Source organism: Aotus nancymaae, unplaced genomic scaffold (assembly GCF_030222135.1).
Source record: "Aotus nancymaae isolate 86718 unplaced genomic scaffold, 86718_ANA_hifiasm-v0.15.2.pri h1tg000003l, whole genome shotgun sequence".
Lineage (NCBI taxonomy): Eukaryota > Metazoa > Chordata > Mammalia > Primates > Aotidae > Aotus > Aotus nancymaae.
Window position 1 is genome coordinate 37,487,235 of NW_026988414.1, and position 25,177 is coordinate 37,512,411.

The following is a 25,177-nucleotide window of genomic DNA, read 5'->3' on the forward strand; positions in this document are numbered from 1 at the left end:
TACCTTGTTAGCAGGAATGCACAGTGAGGCCGGGTGCGGTGGGTCACACCTGTAATCCCAGCACTTTGGGAGACTGAGGGTGAGCAGATCAGCTGAGGTCAGAAGTTTGAGACCAGCCTGGCCAACGTGGTGAACCCTATCTCTACTAAATATACAAAAATTAGCCAGGCATGGCGATGAGCACCTGTAATCCCAGCTTCTCAGGAGACTGAGGCAGGAGAATCACTTGAACCCAGGAGCTGGTGGTTACAGTGAGCCGAGATCATACCACTGCATTCCAGCCTGGGTGACAGAGCAAGATTCTATATGAAAAAAAAAAAAGAAGAAAATAAATGAAACTGGCTCCAAAGGAATGACATAATTCAATTTATAACAAGTTCAAAAACAGGCAAAACCAAAAAGTTAGCTGGGCATGGTGGTGCATGCCTGTGATCCCAGCTACATGGGAGGCTGAGGCAGACAACTCACAGAATTCAAGGAAACATTTTTACTTAGGTTTACCCATCTATGGTAAAGGGTTACAAAGGATATAGTTGAATAGCCACATGAAGAAATACACAGAACAAGGTCTGGAAGGGTCCTGGGCACAGGAGTTTCTGCCCTGTGGATTTGGAATGCACCACCTTCCAGCACATGGATGTGCTTGCCAACACACAGGCTCCTAAAATCAATAGTTTTGGGATTTTTATGGAGGCTTTATCATATAGGCATGATCAACTATTAGTAGTATTATTAGTATTATTTTTTGTAGAGACAGGGCTTCACTATGTTGTCCAGGCTGGTCTCAAATTTCTGGAGTGATCCTACTGCTTCAGCCTCCCAAAATCCTGAGATTACAGGGATGAGCCACTGTGCCTGGCCTGGCATGATCAATTATTAACTCAACCTCCAGTTTATCTCCCTTTCCTGAAGGAGGGGATGGGGCTAAAAGTTCCAAGCTTCTTGGGAGGCCAAGGAAGGTAGATCGTTTGTGGTCAGGAGTCCTAGACTACCCTGGCCAACATAGTGAAACCCCTTCTCTACTAAAAATACAAAAATTAGCTACGCATGGTGGCAGGCACCTGTACTCCCAGCTACTTGGGAGCTAAGGCAGGAGAATTACTTGAACCTGGGAAGTGAAAGTTGCAGTGAGCCAAGATGGCAGCCATTGCACTCCAGCCTGGGTGACAGAGTGAGACTCCATCTCAAAAAAAAAAAAAGTTCCAAGCTTTCAAACATGGCTTGGTCTTCTGTTAACTGGCTCCTCTGCAGAAGCCCACCAAGAGTCCCTCATTAGAACAACAGACATTCTTAGCACCCATAAAATTTCAAGGGATTAGGAGCTCTGTTTCAGGAACCAGGGACAAAGATCAAAATATATTTTTCTTGTTATAAAATCACAGTATCACAGCCTCCAGTAGTAATGGCATTGTATTTACCATGTTAAAAATTCTCTAGAGATATGGGAGTATAGCAGGTATACCTCAAGTCCAAAGCCATTGAACTGCCAATACTTTGAAACCAGAAACCACAGGACCATTCCCAAAATTCCTCTTTACTTCATTTCCCATGTCCAATCAGTCAACAAACTTAGTAGTTAATTCTGCTAAAATCTCCTTCCTCGTGTGCTTTCCTCGAAGATTTAACTATTCTTATCAAGAAACGTATTACCTTATGAATTATTAGAGATTACATAATTATTCTGAATTATTACAGATTTTTGGCTGGACTTTTTTAAAATTTGTTTTTAGAAACAGGGTCTTGCCCTGTCACCCATACTGGAGTGCAGTGGCAATCATGGCTCACTGCAGCCTCAACCAATCCTCCCACTCCAGCCTCCTGAGAAGCTGGGACTAAAGGTGCATACCATCACACTTGGCTAATTTTGTATTTTCTGTAAAGATGGGGGTCTCACTATGTTGCCCAGGCTGGTCTCGAACTCCTGAGCTCAAGCAATTTACCTGCCTCAGGCTCCCAAAGTGCTGGGATTACAGGTGTGAATCATCATGCCTGGCTATCTTTTAATTTTAATAAGAATTACTTGAGGCTCTTGTTTAGAATGTAGACTTTAAACTCTACTCACAGAGATTCTAATTCAAAGGGCTTGGAGTGGCTTAGGAATCTACATTTTTGTTATAGTTGGAATCTATTTTTTTTTTTTTTTTTAGACGGAGTCTCACTCTGTCACCCAGGCTGGAGTACAATGGCGCGATCTCGGCTCACTGCAACCTCCTCCCGCTCAGGTTCAAGCGATTCTCTTGCCTCGGCCTCCTGAGTAGCTGGGAATACAGGCACATGCCACTGCGTCCAGCTAATTTTTGTATTTTTAGTAGAGACAGGGTTTCAACATCTTGGCCAGGCTGGTTTTGAACTCCCGACCTCGTGATCCACCCGCCTCGGCCTCCCAAAGTGCTGGGATTACAAGCATGAGCCATCACACCTGGCCTTGGAATCTATCTTTTTTAACAAGCAACTTGGTGACTCTCATGCCAATGATTCTTGAATGACATTACGAAAAACACAGCTATAGAATTTCCTATACGCAAAAGTCACAGTCTCTCAGACAGAATAACACCCCCATGCTAATGGAGGAAGAAGGCAGCCAGACCCACTATGTGATCACACAGTGAAAAAAATTCTAGCGGTTCTAAGACCAAACTGCATCCTCTTTCCTAGAAGGTAAACCTCTGCACTTATCCCCGTCCCTTGGCTGACGGACTAGGCTATAGCAACATACTCACAGGCTTCTTCGTCTGCACATTTTATCTTGTTTCTAGTGGAAAATGTAAGAAATCAGAAATAGTCATATTAAAAAAATAAGATCTATAATTATCAAACGAAACACTCCCAGGCAACTGTTACACCAGTCATTAGTAGTCCAGTACTGGCTAATTATTCCATGACATTAAAATGACGGAATACTTAAGCCCCAGACTCCACGTGAACAGCCATATGTCCAGGCAATGACAGGAACTCACCTATCAATTACTAAATTGTAGTAATTACCAGGTAGCTCGCAAAGGACCATAAACTCAAACACTAGAAATTATTCTCTTCCCTTTTTCTAGACAGTTGATTAGGTAAGTACTGTAGAATTTCTCTATGTAAAACAGTAGTAAAGAACCTATAATTAAGGAAAGCACTTCAAATCTAACATAGGAAAATAACAAAAACTATTCACCAACCTTACTTGTGAATATAGATAGAAAAATCCAAAATGAAATACAAGCAAATCAAACCTAGCATTAGAGTTAAATAATTTACCATAACCAAGTAGGATATATTTTAGAAAGGCAAAGATGATTTATTAATAGAAATTGATTAATGCATTCATTATATTAGTAAGTCAAAGAAAAATACCCATGAACAATTGGTTAAGTACTATTAAGGGATTTTGAAATGTTCAACATCCACTCATATTTTTTAATATAAAAGCTCTATTGAAGTATAAGACACAGAAAAATGCACAAATCATAACTGTACTGATCAATGTGTGTGTGTGTGTGTGTGTGTGTGTGTGTGTGTGTGTGTATGTTTTGAGACAGTCTTGCTCTGTCACCCAGGCTAGAGTATAGTGACATGTTCTCGGTTCACTGCAACTTCTGCCTCCTGGGTCCAAGCAATTCTTCTGCCTCAGCCTCCCGAGTAGCTGGGACTACAGGTGCCCACCACCATGCCTGGCTAATTTTTGTATTTTTAGTACAGACGGGATTTCACCATGTTGGTCAGGCTGGTCTTGAACCAGGGTGTGGTGGCATGTGCCTGTAGTCCCAGCTACTCAGGAAGCTGAGGCAGGAGAATCTCTTGAACCCAGGAGGCAGGCAGAGGTTGCAGCAAGCCGTGATCACAGCCACTGCACTCCAGCCTGGGTGACAGAGTGAGAGTCCATCTCAAAAAAAAAAAAAAAAAAAAAAATATATATATATATATATATATATATATGATATCAAAAAGAAAAAACAAGCAAAAATGAACTCTAGTGTTTAAAGATGCATACTTGGGTGATAACATAAAAAGAACAAGAAAGGAGTAATTATCACAAAAGTTGGGATAGTAGGTACTTTTAGGGAGGAGGGGGTTGTGATTGGCAAGAGGCATATGGAGACTTTCTGGGGTGGTTGGCAAAAGTCTATATTTTGCCTTCCTCATACTAATATATTTAAACATTTGTTTTATAAAGTTGTCTATATATCTCTGTAATAGTCTATCATTAAAAATATTTTTAATGCAGCAAACTGCTCATATCACTATAATCACTGCTATCTAATTGTTTCATTCCTCTGCATAAAGTCATCAAAGATAAAATATCTTATCTTCAAGATAAAATATGAACAGCTTGAGGCCGGGGACAGTGGCTCACGCCTCTAATTCCAGCACTTTGGGAGGCAGAGGTGGGTGGATCACCTGAGGTCAGGAGTTCAAGGCCAGCATGGCTAACATAGTGAAACCCTGTCTCTACTAAAAATACAAAAATTAGCCAACCCAGGAAGCAGAGGTTGCTGTGAGCCAAGATCACGTCACTGCACTCCAGCCTGGGCGACAGAGTGAAACTCCATCTCAAAAAATAAAAATAAATAAACAGTTTGCTATGGCATTCAAGCCCTTCATGATATGAGTTATCTGTGTCTCTCTGGCCTCATCTGACCCTTCTCCGCTCTTCTTATTCCCTCCCCTCAAGACATCCAGAATTTTCAACTTGCAGTATCCCAAGGTACCTTAAGTCATGTTTTTTCATCTTAGTGTCCTTGAACCATGAACTCTTTTCTCCTTCTTCACTTAACTGTCTGCTACTCCATCCTTCAGGACTCAATTTATGCCAAGGATTTGGGGAGAGGTAGAAATGAAAAGGCAAACCACAGAAGATTTTTAGGGCAGTGAAACTATTCTATACTATAAGGGTGGATATATGTCATTACACATTTGTCAAAATTCATAGAATGTACAACACAAAGAGAGAATCCTAATGTAAACTATAGACTTTGTTTGAGATATTATTTCCTCTGGGAAACAGTTCCTAACCATCCCAAATTTGTATTACATTTTCTTTCTCTGTATTCCTTTAATATCAAATACTTACTTTTCCTATTCAGTTATCAAATGGTACTACTTATGTTTCTTCCTCTTGGGACCTGAGCTCCCTGAGGTCAGGAACTTTTATCTCTTTTTTTTTTTTTTTTGAGACAGTCTCTCACTCCCAGGCTGCAGTGTAGCGGTACGATCTTGGCTCACTGCAACATCTGCCCCCAGGGTTCAAGCGATTCTCCAACCTCAGCCTCTCAAGTAGCTGCGATTACAAGAGTATGCCACCATGCTCAGCTAATTTTTGTCTTTTTAGTGGAGACAGCGCTTTACCATGTTGGCCAGCCTGGTCTCGAAGTCCTGACCTCAAGTGATCCACCCACCTCAGCTTCCCAAAGTGCTAGGATTACAGGCGTGAATCACCATGCCCAGCTGAGGGACTTTCATCTCTATATCCCCAGTACCTAGCATAGTTCTTGGCATGAGGAACAGGTAATCTAATAATTATTTGTGTAATGAACAATTTTATCAATTGTTGGCAATCATTTATCAAATTCATTTCTGACCACTTTGTACCCATGAAACCTGTAACAAGAAGCCATCAGATGACCATGCTTTTATGGTAATAACTGACCTTTATGCATATACAACACACACTGTACTCAGCATAGACACTTAAGTGCTACTAGAAAATAAAACCTTGATACATTAATCTGACATTTTTAACATGGTAATTGTGTGTAATTGTAATTGAACATAAATGATAATAAGTTGATGTAATGACTTCAGTTTACCACCTCAGATTTCTTTTTGGAGGAAGGCAGGATAGAAATAAATAAATGAGTCAGAAGACTGCAATTAACATTATTCTTATCAGCCAAACCATATTGTAATAGTTTCTCTCTTTTCTTTGTTAGTTTGCCAGCACCTATAATCAGCATCAATATCAGTTGCTTCCACTGATACCACCTATCTAGTGTAAAACTCATCACCCACCCTTACTGACAGTCCTAGGCCCACTGCACTGCTCTACCATTAAAATAATACTCCTTGTGCACTCACTCTAAGGAGTCCATAACTAGTATATTTTCCTGTCTCTGAGAGTCTTAGTCCTAGACTGGAGGTATCAGAAGCTATCGACTGGCTGATCCTTTACTCCCCACTCCCCAACAGAATGAGGTAGTAGGGAAGAAGAATGTTCCAGCCAATAAGAGATTCCTTGACCAGGACTGGGGGAGTGGGGTGAGGTGGAGTATTATACCTTTTGAACCCTTTCTTCCTACTTTTCATTTATCCTACTATGAATAATCTCTTCTTTCAAACAGTACATTCCAAATAACTTCTTCAAAAGTCATCTGTAAACTCATCTTTTCTAGAAAGCCTTTCTGCACAAATTTTATGCCATCCTCAACCATTTGCTTATTCTGTCACCTCAGCACTTTCCTCTCTATTTCCACAATGTTATTATTGAAAATGAAATCAAAGGATTACCCAAAATTAACACGTAAGCAGAAAGACAGAAGTTAAACCAGAAGAAGAACTTTGACCAGGACACCAAACAAAAGGCCCACTTATCAAGACCTCTTTCTGTGGAGTCAGAAAATCAGAGGACCCAGATGGTAGAGGAGAGAAAGATAGGCTAAGGAGGCGAGCAGAAAGGAGACTCAGTGAATCATGGCACAGGAACTGTTTGCCTGTGGCTATCCTCAGTGTGCCATCTTTGCAATATAACTTGTAGGAAGGTTGACTATTCCTAAAAGCTAAGGGAAGATAGCACTCTCATACTTTGTTAGTGGGAATGTAAATAGTACAGTCTTCATAGTGGGCAATTTTGTAATATATTTCAAAATTCAAATGCATTGTTAAACGCACAGTGCTTTGGCCCAGCAATCCCACTTCTAGCTATTCATCCAACAGAGATATTCACACATGTATAAAATATATGTATGTAAAATATCAATTTCAGTACTGTAACTGTAAATACTGGAAGCAACTTAAATGTACATTAATCACAATTCTAATCCTATATGCCCAAAAGAATTGAAAATAGCTATTCAAATACTTGGTGCGCTATTGTTCACAGCAGCACTATTCCTAATAGCCAAAAGTGGTTAAAAAAAAAAACAAAAACCAAATTTCATCAACTATGAATGGATAAACAAAATATGGTATATCGATACAATGGATTCTTATTCAGCCATAAGATGGGATAAAGGACTGATATATGACACAATGGTGAATGAACCTCAAAAACATTATGCTGATAAAGAAACAAGTCACAAAAGATCTAATACTGTATGATTCCATTTATGTGAAATATCAAGAATGGATAAATCCATAGAAACAGAAAGTAGATCAGTGGTTGCCAGGGGATGGGGTAGAGAGAATGGAGAGTGACAGTTTAATGGGTATGAGGTCTCCTTTGCAGGTGATAAAAATGTTTTGGCACTAGACAGGTAATGGTTCTACAACTTATGAATGTACTAAATGTCACTAAATTATATACTGAAAATGGTTCATTATATGCTACATGAATTTCACCTCAATTTTTTAAATGTCCTTTATTACGAACCTATTCCCTAATGTAGTCATACATATTATGTGGGGAAAAAGCAAGACACTGAAAACAGTTCATAGCATACAATCATTTGTGGGGGCATTTGTGAATGCATACACTCTTTCTAGAGAAATCCATAGTAAATGGCAACAGTGATTACTTCTGGGTAGAAACTGCATGGCTAAAGGACAGGGTACAGAAAAAAAGGTGGTTTTCATAGCATATATATTTATATCAAATTTTGTACCTTATACACATGGCTCCTTTCAAAAAATAAAATAAAATGGTGAAAATATCCTACTTATAAGATAAACAAGAATCAGCTACCTACAAAACTCCAGAATGATTTGGATGCTTTAATGCAAGAGCCAATATAGGAGGCACAGAAAAAAGTGGCAAAAATGTAGAAGAAAGGTGGCAAAGGAAGAATATGACCTAGGGACCTCTGCCTTCTGGGATTTTACAAATCAGAAGGAGAAATAGATGACCCTGAAGAAGTGGATGAATCTGCAGAGTGGTGGCCAGCTGGTCATGCAATCCTATTTTCCTGCAGGGCATGTGGTCCTGGGTAAATAAGTAAAAGTAATCCGTGACATAAGGCTCTTCTGCTTCCAGTGCTCACAGAAACAGGTCTTCCGTCAAAGCAATAAAATTTTAGCCACCAAAAATTTAAATGGCCCAAAACTTTAAATTCTACAATGCATTTAAACAGAGAGAAAGTGATAGATAACAACGAGGACTCTAGGTATCTGGAGTAAGAGAAAGAAAAGGCTCCCAAAGAAATGAATCTGCCAAACTGGGTGAACCCTGTACATCTTGGCTTTTGGAAGAAAACTGTACAGCAGAGGGATTCAATTCCTCTGGCAGATCACCAAGTACACTATGACATCACTCTACTCTAAGCCAGTGCATCTTTGTAATCCTCTCCTCATTCTTTTCATTTATACCACTGTGAACAATCTTTCATTTCGATGAACACATTTCAATTAGCTCTTTCAAAAGTAATTTCTAAACATATGTTTCTAGAAAGTCTTCTTGAACAAACTTTACACCATTCTTTTTATTCTTTTGCCACCTCAGGACTTTCCTTATTTCCATGGTATTACTGTGTACTCGTTGAGGGTAGTTTCCATGGTATTACTGTGTATATACTGTGAATATGTAATTCTAAGTTACATATTCAAGTTGCTGCCTTTGATATTTGCCCTCTTCTGACTTGATTCTAAGTTGTGATTCAGATCTTTTGATTGTTTTTGCATTCTCCCATTAATTAATTCTTTCCCAGCCTCTGCAAATATACTCCCTGGGTTACATAGCTACTCACTAAGAACAAGAACCCACCTAGAAAACATAAAAACCTTTACAAAGGAGAAAACAAAAAGCCGTATAATGGATAAGCTCCTTTGTACTCAAGGATTTGGATTTCTTTTCTGTAATGCTGGAGTCTGAAAGCTTCATGGGAAAAATTAAGAAAAGTATGACAGTTCTGTGTCTGGCATCTGCTTCAATGTCATTTCTACTAAGGATACCCATGAGCATTCTAATGCTTATAAATCATCTTACAATATAGCCAACAAAGCTTTAGTTATTGCCAACTTCATGTCTCAATGACCTGAATCTAGTAGTCATAATTACAGAAGCATCCTAGAAAACTACAAGCTCTGGAGAAGGTAAATTTCTATCCCAAAGAAAAAGGATGCCATCTTCCAGAAAATACTGCAAATTACACTCTCTTTCAATTATCATTGTTTTTTCCTCCTTTTTTTTCTCTAAAGGCGAAATTGTCTTTGTTAAAACCTGGATGGAATGAGGTTCCTCAGGGGCAAACAACCAAGCATCATTCCCTGAATACCTAACACATCAGAGAGCAAAACTACGAAACCAAAGATTATGATATGACCCTACCCTTGCAATTCACCAGTCTCACAGAGGGAAAACACTGCCACTCAGGGAGCGATGATAAATCTAAGAAAAAGTTTTGAGTACATTACTAAACTATACTAAACGATAATGATGGGTGGTGGGCTAATGGTGTTAGTTCCATTACTATGCTCTAAAACTTTTGTATTTTACATTTATTCTTTCATAATTCAGACAAAAAAGACAATTTGGCCTGGGTGGGGAGAATTATCATTGAAAGATATTGCATAATTAAATTTTTGACTCATTTTCTAAAAACAAAAATTAAGCTGTTGGGAGAGTATACACAAAACCATGAAGAATAGTTATCCCAGAGTGGAATAGAGGGAGGGAAATTGCAAAGTACTTTCACTTTCTATATTACACATTTCTGAATCATTTGAGGACTTTTTTAGTATACATGTTATGTATATCTATTTTTTTTTTAAGTTTAAAGTAAGAAAGGGACTCACTATGTTGGAAGGGGAAAAAAATAACTCTTCACAACACCACAAAAAGTGACCACCATGAATTCAAAATTAGTGAGGAAACCAACACATTCTATTGACATAAACTGCAGAAGTTCTTGACCCAGGAACAAATGTGTGAAAGTCATTCTAGAAGAGTGAATGCAGACGGAGGAAACATTTCGGTAGTATTCAAGGCCAGGATTTTGGGAAATGATCTTTGTTCTGGAAAGCAACCTGGAAAATAAACAAAATAAACCATCTATTCCCTATTTTTTCTTTTCTTTTCTTTTCTTTGAGACAGGCTCTCATTCTGTCACCTAGGCTGGAGTGCAGTGGCATGATCTTGTCTCAATGCAGTCTCAAACTCCTGGGCTCAAGTGATCCTCCCACTTCCACCTCCCGAGCAGCTGGGACTACAGGGGCACACCACCATGCCCAGCTAATTTTTGTATTTTTTATAGAGATGGGGTTTCATCTCTATAAAACTGGTCTCAAACTCCTGAGCTCAAGCAACCTGCCTACCTCAGCCTCCCAAAGTGCTGGGGTTACAGGCACAAGCCACTGCACCCAGCCCTTGTGGCCTTTAAATAAATCCTTAGAACATAGTGAGAACCCAAAAAGGGCACTGATCAAAAAGTATTTAAATCTCAACTGTAAGTTAGTTGTGGAAATTTTATTGTAGTATATGATACCCTAAAACCAATTCAGGCCGGGTGCAGTGGCTCATGCCTGTAATCCCCGCACATTGGGAGGCCGAGGCAGGCAGATCTCTTGATGTCAGGAGTTCAAGACCAGCCTAGCCCACATGGTGAAACCCTGTTTCTACTAAAAATACAAAATTGGCCGGGCACGGTGGCTCAAGCCTGTAATCCCATCTACTCAGGAGGCTGAGGCAGGAGAATTGCCTGAACCCAGGAGGAGGAGGTTGCGGTGAGCCGTGATCGCGCCATTGCACTCCAGCCTGGGTAACAAGAGTGAAACTCCGTCTCAAAAAAAAAAAAAAATTAAAAAAAAAAAAATTAGCCAGGTGTGGTGGCAGGCGCCTGTACTCTCAGCTACTCAGGAGGCTGAGTTAGGGGAATCACTTGAACCCAGGAGACAGAGGTCACAGTGAGCTCAGATCGCACCACTACAATCCAACCTGGGCAACAGAGCAAGACTCCATCTCAAAACGAATGAATGAATGAATGAATACAGTAAATAAAATCAATTCAAAGGATGGAAAGAATAATCCAAAAGATCTCTCTGATATATATACCTGTATATTTGAACAGCAGTGAAACCTCTCAAGTAATTCACAGGAAAATGCTAACAATGATTAATTCTAGGGAGAAGACCTAAGTGGCTGGGGAATAAGAACAGGAGGGAGACCTTTCACTATACTCAAACATTTTAAAATTTCCAAACCAAGTATATTACCTATTCAATAAATGATTTAATTTTAATTAAAGCAAAAGGCAGTAGCCACATAAGAAAAGCACATGTTTCTGAATGGCAAATTATATCCAATGAGATTTTTGCCATCACAGGGCAGTGGTACAGCAGAAAGAACACAGATACTTGTGTCAAGCAGACCAAAGTTTTAACCCTAGTTCACCCATTTCCTAGAAACAAGTGATGCAGAAAAAGATAACTGGTTGGGAGACTTGGGAGGAAAAATAGACTCTGAGCTGCTCTTAACCATCAAGAATTCTTAACTTTATCCAGCCAAGGTAAAGAAAAGGAAAAAAGAATTCAAAACTAACAAGAGAACCAATACATTCTGCAATTTTAAATCATAAGTGACTTGAGAGCACAGAATTTTAACCTAGAGGACACTGAACAAAATGCTCCAAACCCATGATATCTATTGAAGTATGATTTCACAGTATGACAAAAAATGATTGGGGAAGTTATGGAGCTGGACATCTCTTTTATGAGGTAGCACTGCAATGGATGCAGCTAAAGGCCAGCTGGTGTAGGGACTAAACAGCTCACTCAAAGGGCCTTGAATTTAAGTGAATAGCATACATATTATTTTATGGCTTCAAGAAGTGGATACATTTGTAATTAAACCCAAAGTAGCAATGTCCCAGAAGACCCTGGGCATCAGGAGTGAGTTCAATAATCTCTCAGGACTCCCAGGATTATCTTTGACATCTGTCCCCCAAATTTCAATGTGGGGCATTCTTTACGAAGGCTGTCAGAAATCCTAGCAGGCTGTGCTAATGTCTTCAAAAGGCCTGCCACAGAACAGCAACATGTCATTACAAGAGGATACAGAAAATAGATTTTCTGAGTTCTGTCACTTCAAAATTTAGTTATGGTGAGAGATTCCTGTTCTCTTTAAGATATTATTAGAAACATGGATTAATCTACTATATGCTCTTTAATCTGTAAGACATGATTCTTGACTGGGTGCAGTGGCTCACACCTGTAATTCCAGCAGTTAGGGAGGCTAAAGCAGAGGATTGCTTGAGGCCGGGAGTCTGAGACCAGCCTAGGCAACACAGTGAGACCCCATTTCTACAAAAAAAGAAAAGAAAAAAAAGAATGCTAGTACTAGTTGAGAGTGCAAACATTCTCAACACAAAGCTCTCTAAGAGATGTATCTCCTGATAGGCAGGGGTTATCAGCATGATGGCTACAGTCATATGGAAAATAAGTAATATAGATACAAATTTCTGGAGAACAGACCACAAGATCTGGTACTAGTGAGGCTTTTTTTTTATTTGGAGCTGTATGAGGTAGTTAGGTCTGATGGTCAGGAAGCACTAGATCCTCTCAAGTTGGTGTCCTCTGGCATGAAATGGTGGCGTGATAGTCCCATACTCTACATGATCAAGCTTTGACAAAGTAATTGCCACTTGGGTCAGCTCCATCTCGCTGTGGTAGGTCCAGAATAAAAGAAAGATATCCTGGACCAAAAACAGGCAGACAACATTTCCTATTCTACTGGAAGTCCATAACACCCAAGTAGGAAAGCAAGTCCTAGCCTCCATTGAGAGGCAGCCAACACAGGCCACAGACCTAAAGCTAGTTTTGTTTCTGGTAGGTGGGAAAATGAGACTAAAAGAAGCACTGGCAGTACCTGCCTAGAGTTTTGTTTGTGGTTGATTTTAGTTGGGGATTACACCATCACCTGCAGAGCAGGTAGGAACCTAATTTTCCAAGTGGGGAATACCTAGTTATATATACAGAATGGACCATTTCTCTGCCTCCCCTAACAGGTAGAATATTAGAAATAAGGCAGGTAATAGAATGGCAGTGAACAGTTTTAGATGGAGACCAAGAATAATAAGAGGCTACAAGAAGAGTATTTGAATATGGTACAGACTATGGATATGAGTATTAGGTCTAATGCCTGAAAAGTAGTGAAAATCTCCTGCTTCCTGTCTAAAAATAAACAAATACCAATGCAATGGACACTAGGATCAGGACATCTGACAATAAGAGTTGAAAATGAGGAAGGGTAAGTAATTTTATTAAACATGTCTCTTTGGGGTATGCTGGTAAAAGAAATTCTTTTGACGTTTGTAGTGGTCAAATAATTTGTCACAACCCAGCGACCAAGCAGTATATTACAGTGCTTCTGAATGTTTGGTCACTTGTTATTCACGATGTGACTCACATCCAACTGTTCTGAACTGATTTATTCTTCAAGAAAATTTTTAAACAATATGTTGAGTTATGTCCTGTTTTACTAATTTAAAAGAATGATACAATATGTTGAGTTATGCCCTGTTTTACTAATTTAAAAGAATGATTCATACTCAAGACATTTTGGTTTATGATTTATATAGATAACTAATTATAGGCAATACTGTAACAAAACCAGTCAAACAAACCCTTAATAGGTAGCCAGAAAAATCTCTTTGAAACTCCAAGGTGGGCTGTATCTCAAGTGGAAGCTCAAGTTATCTTTGAGATAATACATATAGAAATAACACAGACCCCAGAAACTTTTTGTTTCAGACAAGATAAGTGGTTAAGGGAGACTTCAAGGATATTATCAATAAAAGGTACACCACAACTCTAAAAGCTACTTAGAATTTTCAGTGAAGGAATCACCGCTATTGTTGAACTAAACTATGTCAATCTCAACAATAAACTATCATTCAACTAATTCTCAAATTCAAACTAAAAAAGTGAATCTACAATAACTTGCTTCTGTATTGTCAGGCCTGGGGTCATTTAAAAATATTTATCTCTTTTTAAATTATCATAAAAAATGCATGTTCTTTGGAGGAAATCTAGAAAGTGCAATAAAGTATAAAGAAAAAATAAAACACGCCAGGTGTGGTGGCTCATGTCTGTAATCCAGCACTTTGGGAGGCCATGATGGGTGGATCATTTGAGATCAGGAGTTCAAGACCAGCCTGGCCAACATGGTGAAACCCTGTCTCTACTAAAAATACAAAAATTAGCCAGGTGTGGTGGTAGGCGCTTATAGTCCCAGCTACTCAGGAGGCTGAGGCGGAGAATCGCTTGAACCTGGGAGGCAGAGGTTGCAGTGGGCCGAGATTGCACCACTGCACTACAGCCTGGGCAACAGGGTAAGACTCCATCAAAAAAAAAAAAAAAAAACTTACCTATAATCCTACCACTGAAAGCCATTATTAAAACTACATTTCCTTGGGGTTTTTCTATGTACATGTGTATATAACTTATTTTTTAGATAAGCGGGATTATCTTAATCAGGTTAGGATCCTATTTTTTAAAACTTGTACACATATTTCCTGTATCTTAAAAATTTATGTAAAAGTATATGATTCTATCATATGGAAACCATAATTATCCATTCTTCCTTTCTTTGTAATTTTTCATCATTATAAATAAAACCTATACATAAATCTTCTTTTGTACCTCTAGTTATTTTCCTTGAACACTTCCTAGAGGTAAAATCATTGAGTTAGAAAGGTTATACTAATTTATATACCCTAGCAGTGTAAGTAATCATCTCACCAAACCCTTGTCAGATGCTAAATCACTTTTGATTTAATTCCCAATTGTAGCCAGTGATACTGTCATTAATATAGTGGGTGGGCAAAGCAGACATGTATAAAAATTGAAAAGAGCAGAAAGTTATTGAATTTAGTAGTAGTCAGACTGTTTGGTATGGCAACATGGTGTGCTGCTACATTATTTGACAAGATACAGGCAGAAATATCCTTATTGAAGAGTGAAGTATACATACCTTAGAAAGTTTAGATATGGTTGGAAAAGGAACAGACCAGTTTATCCTTCTAGCTCAACTTCTGACCATTTAGCCTTGTGGCTAAATGTTTATATTATACTGATACCATTTGTTGCAAGATTTGTATCAAATATGCAAATCAGATTGCACAGCCTCAGAGTAGCTCTATAAATTGAGGAGAAATAATACCTGCAAAAGTAAACATGATGTACTGAGGCTCAAGCATGCAAAAAGCAGCATGCATCTCTTGGTATATGCTACCAACTCCCAGCCGAGGCCACATCTGAGGAACATATCCTAAAATAAAGTATATCCACTTTCTAATGTAAATATATAAAATCTAACCTGCTAAACGGCCCTGGAAGGAAGGTAATGGGAACTTGTAGTGGTACTAAGAATGATTTTTAACAAAGATGCAAAGGCAATTTAATGGAGGAGAAAATGCCTTTTTAACAAATCATCTTAGGACAATTGGAAATCCACATGCAAAAAGATGATCTTAGACACTCAAATCATACCACATACAAATGCAATGTGTGAACCTTGATTAAACTCTACAATGGGACAAAAAGGACAAGAAAGTTTGGGGGGAAATTGGGGATATCTGAATACAGGATAGATATCAATGACATTATAAAATTTTGTTAAATTTCTGGAGTGCTGGTAGTTTTGTAATCTTACGTGAGTTACATTCTAAGGTTAAAAAAAGAAAAACTTTCAAGAACCTTAAAGACTGTTGTCTTGTTTTTGGTAATAGCACTGGTATATTAATCCTAAAATCTGCTTGTGTACATTATAGGATATAGCAAATGAATAAATAATTTGATGTTCTTGGGAAGAGAGGTTCTCACTGGAAGATATATCTATCTATCTGTTATATATATATATATATATATAGAGAGAGAGAGAGAGAGAGAGAGAGAATGAATGAAAGAAGGCCAGGAAAAACTTTGTGATGAGGGTGTTAATTGGTGCTACCAGTATGAACATAGTTGTGTTTCCTCGTTCTATCCAAAGAGCCAAGAACCAAGAGCACTCCTGTAGCAATGAGCAAAACTAGTGCCAAGATCTTGATTTCTAAATACCATTCCCCACTAAAAATAACCGGGCTCACTGGAGAAATGACTTATTCTAGGACTGAGGAGGCAAACTACAAGATGAGCTTGGAACATTTTGTAATAAGGAAGGAAGGAAGTGGTCAAAGAACGATAGGGCCATATCAAAAGGACACAGGATCCAGTTAAAAGGAACACTCATAGGCCAAATTTGGGACAATTTGAACATTAAAGAAAATGACAGAACAGGATCACAAAACACTAGATTCAAAAAAAATAGTGTGTCCATAGTGATACTCATTTTAAAAAAGGGGTAGGGGGTGTGAGAAGAGGGAAAGCTCTTCTTTACAAAAGACTGACAACTACTCAGTAAAATAAAAGTGTGACACAATAAGAAATAAATATTTGGTCTCTGCCCCCCAGTTCTTGGCACAGAGCTTCTAAATCCCTTTTAACTCCTTGAGTGATAGGGATAAGAAGAATGTCTTTTGTTATTCATAATAAGCCCCTTTCAATCATAATGCGGTAACTCTTGGAGGATGGAGGCTAGTGGCCACAAGAACCAACTTTGTGATTAGAGGGTTAGAACTTTCAGTCCCACTTCCCAACCTCCAGGGAGAAAAGAGGGGTTGAATGTTGATCTAATTAATCACCACTGGTCAATGATTTAACCAATCATACCTATATAATGAAGTCTCCATAACAACCCCAACCAAAGGGGTTTAGAGAGTTTCCACATTGGTAAACAAAAATGCACCCACATGCAGGGAGAGTAGTGTACCCAAAACTCCACAGGGACAGAAGATCCTGTGCTCAGACTCTTCTGAACTTCCCCCAATGTATCTCTTCATCTGGCTATTTGTTAGTATTCTTTAAAATATCCTTTTTTTCCCCATTTTTTAAAATTGCCAATTTATTTTTTTTTACCCAATCCAGTATCAATGACATGCAAAAGGATCTAAACGGACTATCATGAATATTTACAGGATAATACACCAAACAATTACCAAGGAACAAATCCTTCAAAGTAACAAATTGTTGCTTATCCATGTCCACTCAACTGTACAAAGTTTATTTCTAGGACAATTTCCCAGTTCTCTGGGAAGGAAGTTCTGTGGATTTGTACCTTCCATAACGGTCAAGCAAACAGTTAAGAGCTGATACCATCCTGTTTTTATACTAACAGCCGAGAAAGGCTTTTAAAGAACACTCTAACTTTCAAGCCAGTGTTACAGCATCAGTGGGCTCAGAGGCAGGATGTGACTTCATCAAAGGAAATGCTTTTCTCCTCTTGGCCTCCCTAAGGCCCTCCTCCTAGTACACAGGAGAAGGGGCTCCCCTTAATAACACCCTAGTTCCAACAGATGGTGTGGAGATTATCAACACAAAAATATCCTTTTAATCAATGAGTAATACCAAATTAACTGTTTTCCTTGGTTCTGAGAGCCATTCTAGCAAATTATTGAACCTGAGGAGGGGCTCATGGGAACTCCAGTTTATAGCCAGTTGGTCAGAAGTTCAGGTAGTAATCTGGGATTTATGATGGGTGTCTAAAGTACCAGGCAGTCTTGTGGGACTGGGCCCTCAACCTGTAGGGTCTGCACTAACTCCACATCTCTAGTGTCAGAATTAAGTCATGAGACACTCAGTTGATGTCAGCAGAGAAGTGCTTGGTATGGAAAACATACTCATTTGGTGTCAGAATTGTGCAAGTATAGAGAAACTATTTTTTCCTTTTAAAAAGGAATGACAGAATTAAAACATCATCATTTTGCAACCACAGTGTAATAATAAATTTAGGCAATTTATTTAACCAATCATCAATAAAAATCAATTTATTTAACCAATCCTAAAACTAATGGATGGAAGTTTGCTCAAATAAAAACAGTATACACACAGTCTCAAAGTATTACCGCCACTACACACTTAGTTACAAAAGAGAAAAATATATTTGCAACAAAGAGATCTGGAAAACATCATCTGAACTACTAATCAACATCGTATCATAAATAAAGGGACAAATTGACATCAGCTGTGCAGTAACCTGAATCTAATGATGAGGAAATAATCAGACAAATCCAGATTTTAGAAAATTTTGTAAGACAATTTAACTAGATCCTTGTCAGCAGCCTTGTAGAATGTCTATGTCAATGTGGCACCCAGCAACCTTTGCAGAGCAATTGGTGAAGAGAGGTTACTCCTTCCCTCCCCACCTCCTGAGGAGGGGAAAAATGAATGCCTTTCTGCTCTGAATCCAAGTGAGGAGGAGCTTCACAATTCACAAAGGTTAGGGGTGCCTACAAGAATGGAATTAGAGTCAGACAGGCTGGATGTCTACTTAGGCAGGAGACTTGCTAATATGAACTGTGTACCTACCTAAGCAGCCAAAAGGAACAGAGGAGGCAGGGCTGGGAGGCAGAAAAGAGAATGGAACTGCCTGCCTATCCTTTGTTTCTCAGGGCAAGGATACGTGAGTTCCCATGGGTCATATGAATTCTGTGGAATGTGGTTGAGTCGGAGTTATCTTGATATTTCCCCATTCAAGAAGCCTCTAAGTGATATACCAGCAGCAACAAGCTAAGTACATCTTTCCGAGGCAGGACAAAAGAAGTTGAACCAGAGCAATCACTCACATAAGATCCCAGGAAGTCCCCAAAAATAACTTTTGGAGACTCACACCTGTACCCCAATGAGAAAGCTCGCACTCACCTATCCCTCAGAGGGCAAGAACAACCAAGCAGTATCAGCTAGAAAGGCAACAACAGGAAACAACCACCAACAAAGAGATCAATACATCTCCTAGGAAGACTAATGTTATCACTCTCAGAACACATATGCATTCTTCAATCTCAATGTAAGTCTTGCCCCATCCCATGAAGACTGCTCTGAATACTGACACAGCATGTAAATAAGACACTGCAGCACTGCAGTGTTTCTGCACATGTAACCCAGAACTTAAAAGTATTTTAAAAACAACAAAAAAGATGATGATGATGATACTGTAAGGCCGGTCGCCTCGCAGGGAGCTCAGACACATCCCCCTCCCTCGCAGGGAGCTCGGACACACCCACCCCCCTCCGCGTCTAGAAACGACCTCACCACTCTACGCGGGGCACCAAGCTCTGCACTCAGCACCTAGCTCGCCCTTAAAGAACCCCGGCAAAATTTAAGAGAAGCCCCGCCAGGACCTGCCCAATAGCATTTTGTCCCGTCCAGGCCCCACTCCCCCTGGACGGCCTGCTCACTGGAAATCCCACCTACCTGCCAATGGCAGCTTGCCCACGTCCACGTCCTGCTCTCCCACAACCAATCAAACGCCTTCACTTCCTATAAAACCCCAGGTCTGAGAGGCGTCCACGTGACTTCTCCGGCCCCTCTTGTCGAACCGCAGAATCACGCCCCGGAGCCAATTAAATTTCTTTATTTCAATAACTGGCCTCAGTTGCCTCATTCGAACCTTGCTTGCTTCATTTAAACCTTACAGATACTGCAGTGAAGTTACTGCCCTTGGCATGGATATGTCTTTGTGAACTGGCATTCATCAAGATATTCCAGATCTCCTCTAGTCCTTAGTCACTGGGACAGAGAACACTTCTGAGACATCTGTTATTCCTGCCTGAGTGGTTCTAATAGGACCAGAGGCTCACTTTCCCACTTCTAGAAACTCCAGGACTCATGGGCAACTTGAAGCACAGGAATCGCTTCGTGATGGTCCATCTGCCTAGACACAACACCTAGCCATGCCCTCTTTGACTCCTACTGCTTTACCAGTGCTCTAACACAGGAAGTACACACAAGGTCCCAATGTGTCTACGCTGGTCATTTATTTTCTTACTTTCCTCATTCTCCTTGCATTTCTCTCCTCTCATTCAAGTCAAAAGAAGCTGTTGTTAATTAGAAATTGAGAGATTCAGATGAAACTCTGCTCCCTCTCACATTAGTCCAGAACATTTTATATATTCTCCTAAAATCTTAGGCTTTGGGAAGCTAAAGCCACAAAAATTATTTCTTCTGCTCTCTGTCTTTCCTTTCTTTCAAGAAATGGGCATAAGTCAGTCAAATACTAGAACTGATAATAATATGGGGGATAGAAAACAAATGGACATAATAAATCACAATAATTACCCAACAACATTTTAAAATAAATATACCACTGTTACCAAATGAGACGAAAACTTCCCAGAATAAAAGTGAACGCAGAATGTTGCTACTGGATGTTAAAAGAGAAAGGTTTGACGTGAGACAAAATATTGGGAGAAGCAGTAGTTTGTCTCAATACTTTTAAAGAATCCCATCATCTTTAAGAGCATATTCAAATAACTGGGGCTAGAGTAACTCTTTTCATTGTTTAATTTTTTTAACTTACCTATTTTTAAATAGAGACCGGGGTCTCACTATGTTGCCCAGGCTGGTCTCAAACTCCCGGCCTCAAGGGATTCTCCCGCCTTGGCTTCTCAAAGTGCTGGGATAACAGGAATGAGCCACCACTTCCAGTCAAAGTTAACTCTTGTATCAAAGGGAGAGTTTCTTTAGAGCAGTAGCCCAGTGATTTCTGAAAATACTTTGGAAAAATCTTATATATAGCTGCAGAGGATTGATCCTAACACACTGGGTAGTGGAGGCACCATCTATGTGAAGGCATTTGAGGACTAGGAAGAGTAATAGAGTCATATGATGCTACAGATAAAAAACTCCTAGAGATCATCTAAAATGACACTTCCATTTATTATGTCAAGAAACTGAAGTTGACAGTGGGAAGACTTCCAAAGTCACAGAGAGACAGCAGCAAACCCAGGTTAAGAACAACGACTCAACTGGGCTTGGTGGCTCAATGCTTTTAATCCCAGCAGTTTTGGAGACCAAGGCACGCAGATCATTTGAGGTCAGAAGTTCAAGACCAGCCTGGCCAACGTGGTGAAACTCCTTCTCTACTAAAAATACAAAAATTAGCCAGGTGTGGTGACACATGCCTGTAGTCCCAGCCATTTGGGAGGCTGAGGCAGGAGAATTGCTTGAATCTGGGAGGAAAAGCTTACAGTGAGCCAAGATTGCACCACTGCACTCCAGCCCGAACAATGGAGCGAGACTCCCTCTCCAGAAAGGAAAGAAAGGAAAGGGAAAGGAAAAGAAAATAGAAAAGAAAAGAAGGAAAAGGAAAAGGGAAAAGGAAAGGAAAGGGAAAGAAGGAAGGAAAGAGAGAGAGAAAAGAAAAGGAGGAAGGAAGGATGGCTGAAGAAACAGGACAATAAATGAAATACGTAGAAGGAAGGATAAAGAGACAGGACAATAAATGAAATGTGTAGTTCTTGACTAGATCATAGCGGGGGAGGGCTGTGAAAGTATATCAGAGAGATATCTTCACTCTTATGTTTGTTACAGCACTGTTCACAATAGGCAAGATTTGGAAGCAGCCTAAGTACCTATCAACAGATGAGTGGAAAAGAAAACTGTGGTATATAAACACAATGGAGTACTATTTATCCATAAAAAAAGAATGAGATCCTACCATTTGCAACAATACAGATGGAACTGGAGGACATTATGTTGCGTGAAATAAGCCAGGCACAGAAAGACAAACTTCACATGTTCTCACTCATTTGTGGGAGCTAAAAATTAAAACAATTTGAATTCATGGAGACAGAGAGTAGAAGGATGATTACCAGAAGCTGGGAAGGGGAGTTGGCGGTGGGAGGAGAGTGAGGATGGTTAATGGGTACAATGAATGAATGAATAAGCTAGAATGAATAAGATCTAGTATTTGCAAGCACAATTGAGTGCCTATAGTCAACAATTTATTACACATTTTTAAATAACTAACAGAGTATAATTGGAGTATTTGTAACATAAAGAAATGATAAATGCTTGAGATGATGGATATCTCATTTACCTTGATGTGATTATTACACATTGTATGCCTGTATCAAAATACTCATGTACTCCATAAATGCCTACTATGTACTCATAAAAACTAAAAATTAAATAAAAATTTTTAAAACATAAAAAAAAAAACTTTCTTAATTGCTTTAGTTTTCCAGGAAAAAGAAAGAAATAAAATAAAATAAAGCTTTCAAAATATTTTGGGGACAATTAAGGAGTTCTTAATATAGACTGTATTTTAGATACTATTACTATATCAGTATTAAATTTCTTGATTGTGATCATGGTATTGCAGTTATGTTGGCTTTCCTAGCTCTGAGCAGAAACATACTGATGTTTTATAATGTGTGCAGCTTATATTCAAATGATTCAGAAAATACTTGTGTGTATTTTTGTGTATGTATGTATGGAGACAGAGATAGAGAAAAATGAGAGAAAAATAAGAGAGGGATGATAGCAAGAGCAATTCTGGCAAAATGCTTGTCACTGAACCTAGTAAAGAGTAATGAGTACTCTTGGTACTGTTCTTTCAACTTTTCTATAGGTTTAACATTTCTCAAAATTAAAATATATGAGGGAGCATGCAAAAGACAAGAATGGCTTATTCTTAGAAAAATAAAATAGCCTGTAAACATATGAAAAATGTATGAGAATAAAGGTGCTTGATTATTTAAGCTTTTGATTTCCTCCCATGCTCACGGCATTTGCGCTTTAATCACTTCAATTGCATTTCTTCAATGAGACCAGGAAGGAATAGGAAATGAAATCTCAATTGTTACATTTTGCTTCTCATTAGAGTCCTGGAAAAAGGTTTAAAAGTTTAAATCAATCAACATGAACTCATTACAATGGGTTTTGAAAAGGATCTGTAATTCACAACCTGCTTTTAATTCACAACATGCTTTTCAGTCAGATTCTTCTGACCTCCTATGACCTTAAACGTTTGGCCCTAAATGGCAAAAAACAAAAGTTAACAATAAATCATATGAAAAATAGGTTTTCTTTAAATAAATTTTTTAAATGTTCACCTCAACCACTGGCCTTTAGTTTTATCGTGATAGTGGCCTATAGAATGTACCAAATGGAAGGCAACCAACGGATTCACAAATCATGGACAGAGGTTTTCCTTTTCAGAAATAATGTGAAGGAAGCAATATAATACAGTGGTTCACACAGAGATAGGGGCTATGAAGTCAGGTTTTCTGTGTTTAAATATTTACTTCACCAATTACTAGCTATGTGATTTGTGGCGAATTCCTCAATCTGTTTATGCTTCAGTTTCCTTATCTCAAAAATGGGAACAACCGTAAAATCTGTCTTAGGGTTTTTGCGATATTTAAATAAGTTAGTATACTTAGGCTCTTGGAATGGCTCACTGCAGCCTCGATTTCCCAGGCTCAAGTCATCCTCCCACATCCGCTTTCCAAGTATCTGAGAATACAGGCACATGCCACCACACCTGGCTAATTTTTTTTTTTTTTGGTAGAGATGAGGTCTCAGTATGTTGTCCGGGCTGATCTCAAACTCCTGGGTTCAAGCAATCCTCCTGCCTCAGCCTCCCAAAGTGCTGGGAACCATGCCCAGCCTATAGTTCTTATTGTTACTAGTATTACAACAACAAATGCTACAATCATTGGTATCATCTGCTACTTGTAGTTGATGGAGTTTGGCATGAGATTCAGAAAAACGAGAGCAACACAAAAGTAGCACAATCCTCCCCCCACCCCGGCCACACACATGCACACACATATCACAGGTTGAAAAAGTGAAATAGATCAGACCCTAAGTCAGTCCTTTAGTGTTTCCTCAGGCTGTTTTGAGGGAAACTGAGGAGAAGGTAACAATATACCAAAAATGTATGGCTCATTTCAAGAAGTAATCTGTGTGATCTTGACAAATTAATCTCAGGAGGAATAACATGTTCTCTCATTTCAGTCAATCATTTATCAAATTTTATTGAAGTGTTCTATGTATCTGGTGTTGAGCCAAATGCAAGAAATATAAAACGGAACAATGTCTATGTCTTTTAAAACTTTGTGTTCGTGTCCACTAAATATATATATGTCATATGATGGATGTGCACACAGGGTAGAATGGAAGCACACAGAAGAGACCTAAGTTAGACTTGGAGGAAGGAGAAAACAGCACAAAGATTACCCAGAAGTGATGATATTTAAACTGAGCCTTAAAGACAGGGATAGAGGGGGTTAAATCATTCCTCCAGGGCTAGAAGTTAGCAAATGTAGAAAAAAGATAAGCCCTACTCCCCTGCCTACAGTCACACGAAACCAAAACACTTCTCCCTAAAGCTAATAGATAGCCATCAGAGGTAGGTGCCTAGACAGATGTGCTTCGGGAATATCTTTTGTTTACACACATGACGTCTCTACCCTCCCCAATTCGAATAAGTCATGTTTGGAGAAGCGACAGAAAGCTGAAATTAAGAGAGATTCATAGACAAGTTTCTCACTTACAACACTGGGCGGCAGCAGTGGGCAATGGCTTCCTCTGGCTTTCCTCTTGACTAGGATACTAGAAGCAGAAAGGAGAAAAAAAATACAATCAGAGGCCCAAGTAAAGAGAGGAAAAAAAAATCACAGCTACCTATAAAAGGGCTTAGTGTTTGAAGACAAAATTTTTAATGAACAGAAACAGAACAGCCTGCTCCTATTTTCTGTGTGTGATCCTGACGTACAGGCCAGACTATGGGTTATGGGCCTGACCCAGTGAGACAGGCTAAATAAAGCAGAACAGTAAAAAGCTGTCCTGACCAAGGGAACCTGGGCACCCGCCCAGCTCTGCCAGGCAGCTGTAGAAGGTTTGACCTTGGAATCCCTAGAGTATTTCACTGTCCTCCGAGTTTTCCTGGGGCTAATGTGTAGAAAATTTCCCCATTCAGGTGAGCCAAATGAAAACCTGTCTGGGGCTCTTTTCTCACTTCTAAGCAATAGTGCTTCTTCATTCATAAGGTCACATGTGAAATAAGTGAAACTGCTTACCCAAGCATGTGGTGCAATATCTGGTATCTATAAGAGTTCCTCTCCCACTAGCACTGTAGTAGTCTCCACTATCCCACCCACCACAACCACCACAAAAACAAATACAGGGTACTGAAGACATAAGAAAATATTCTATAAAAGGAAAG

At 39.2% G+C, this 25,177-nt stretch overlaps 1 protein-coding gene across 3 annotated transcripts in view; it reads right to left on the reverse strand.

The window, feature by feature from the left end:
* The window catches only part of UNC13B (unc-13 homolog B), a 234,758-nt gene that overhangs the window by 120,714 nt on the left and 88,867 nt on the right, over nt 1-25,177 (reverse strand). For all 3 annotated transcript variants that reach the window (XM_064380317.1, XM_064380316.1, XM_064380312.1), the window contains exon 7: nt 24,507-24,564. In XM_064380317.1, coding sequence (XP_064236387.1) covers nt 24,507-24,564 — 58 coding nt within the window. The remainder of the gene's footprint in view (nt 1-24,506; nt 24,565-25,177) is intronic.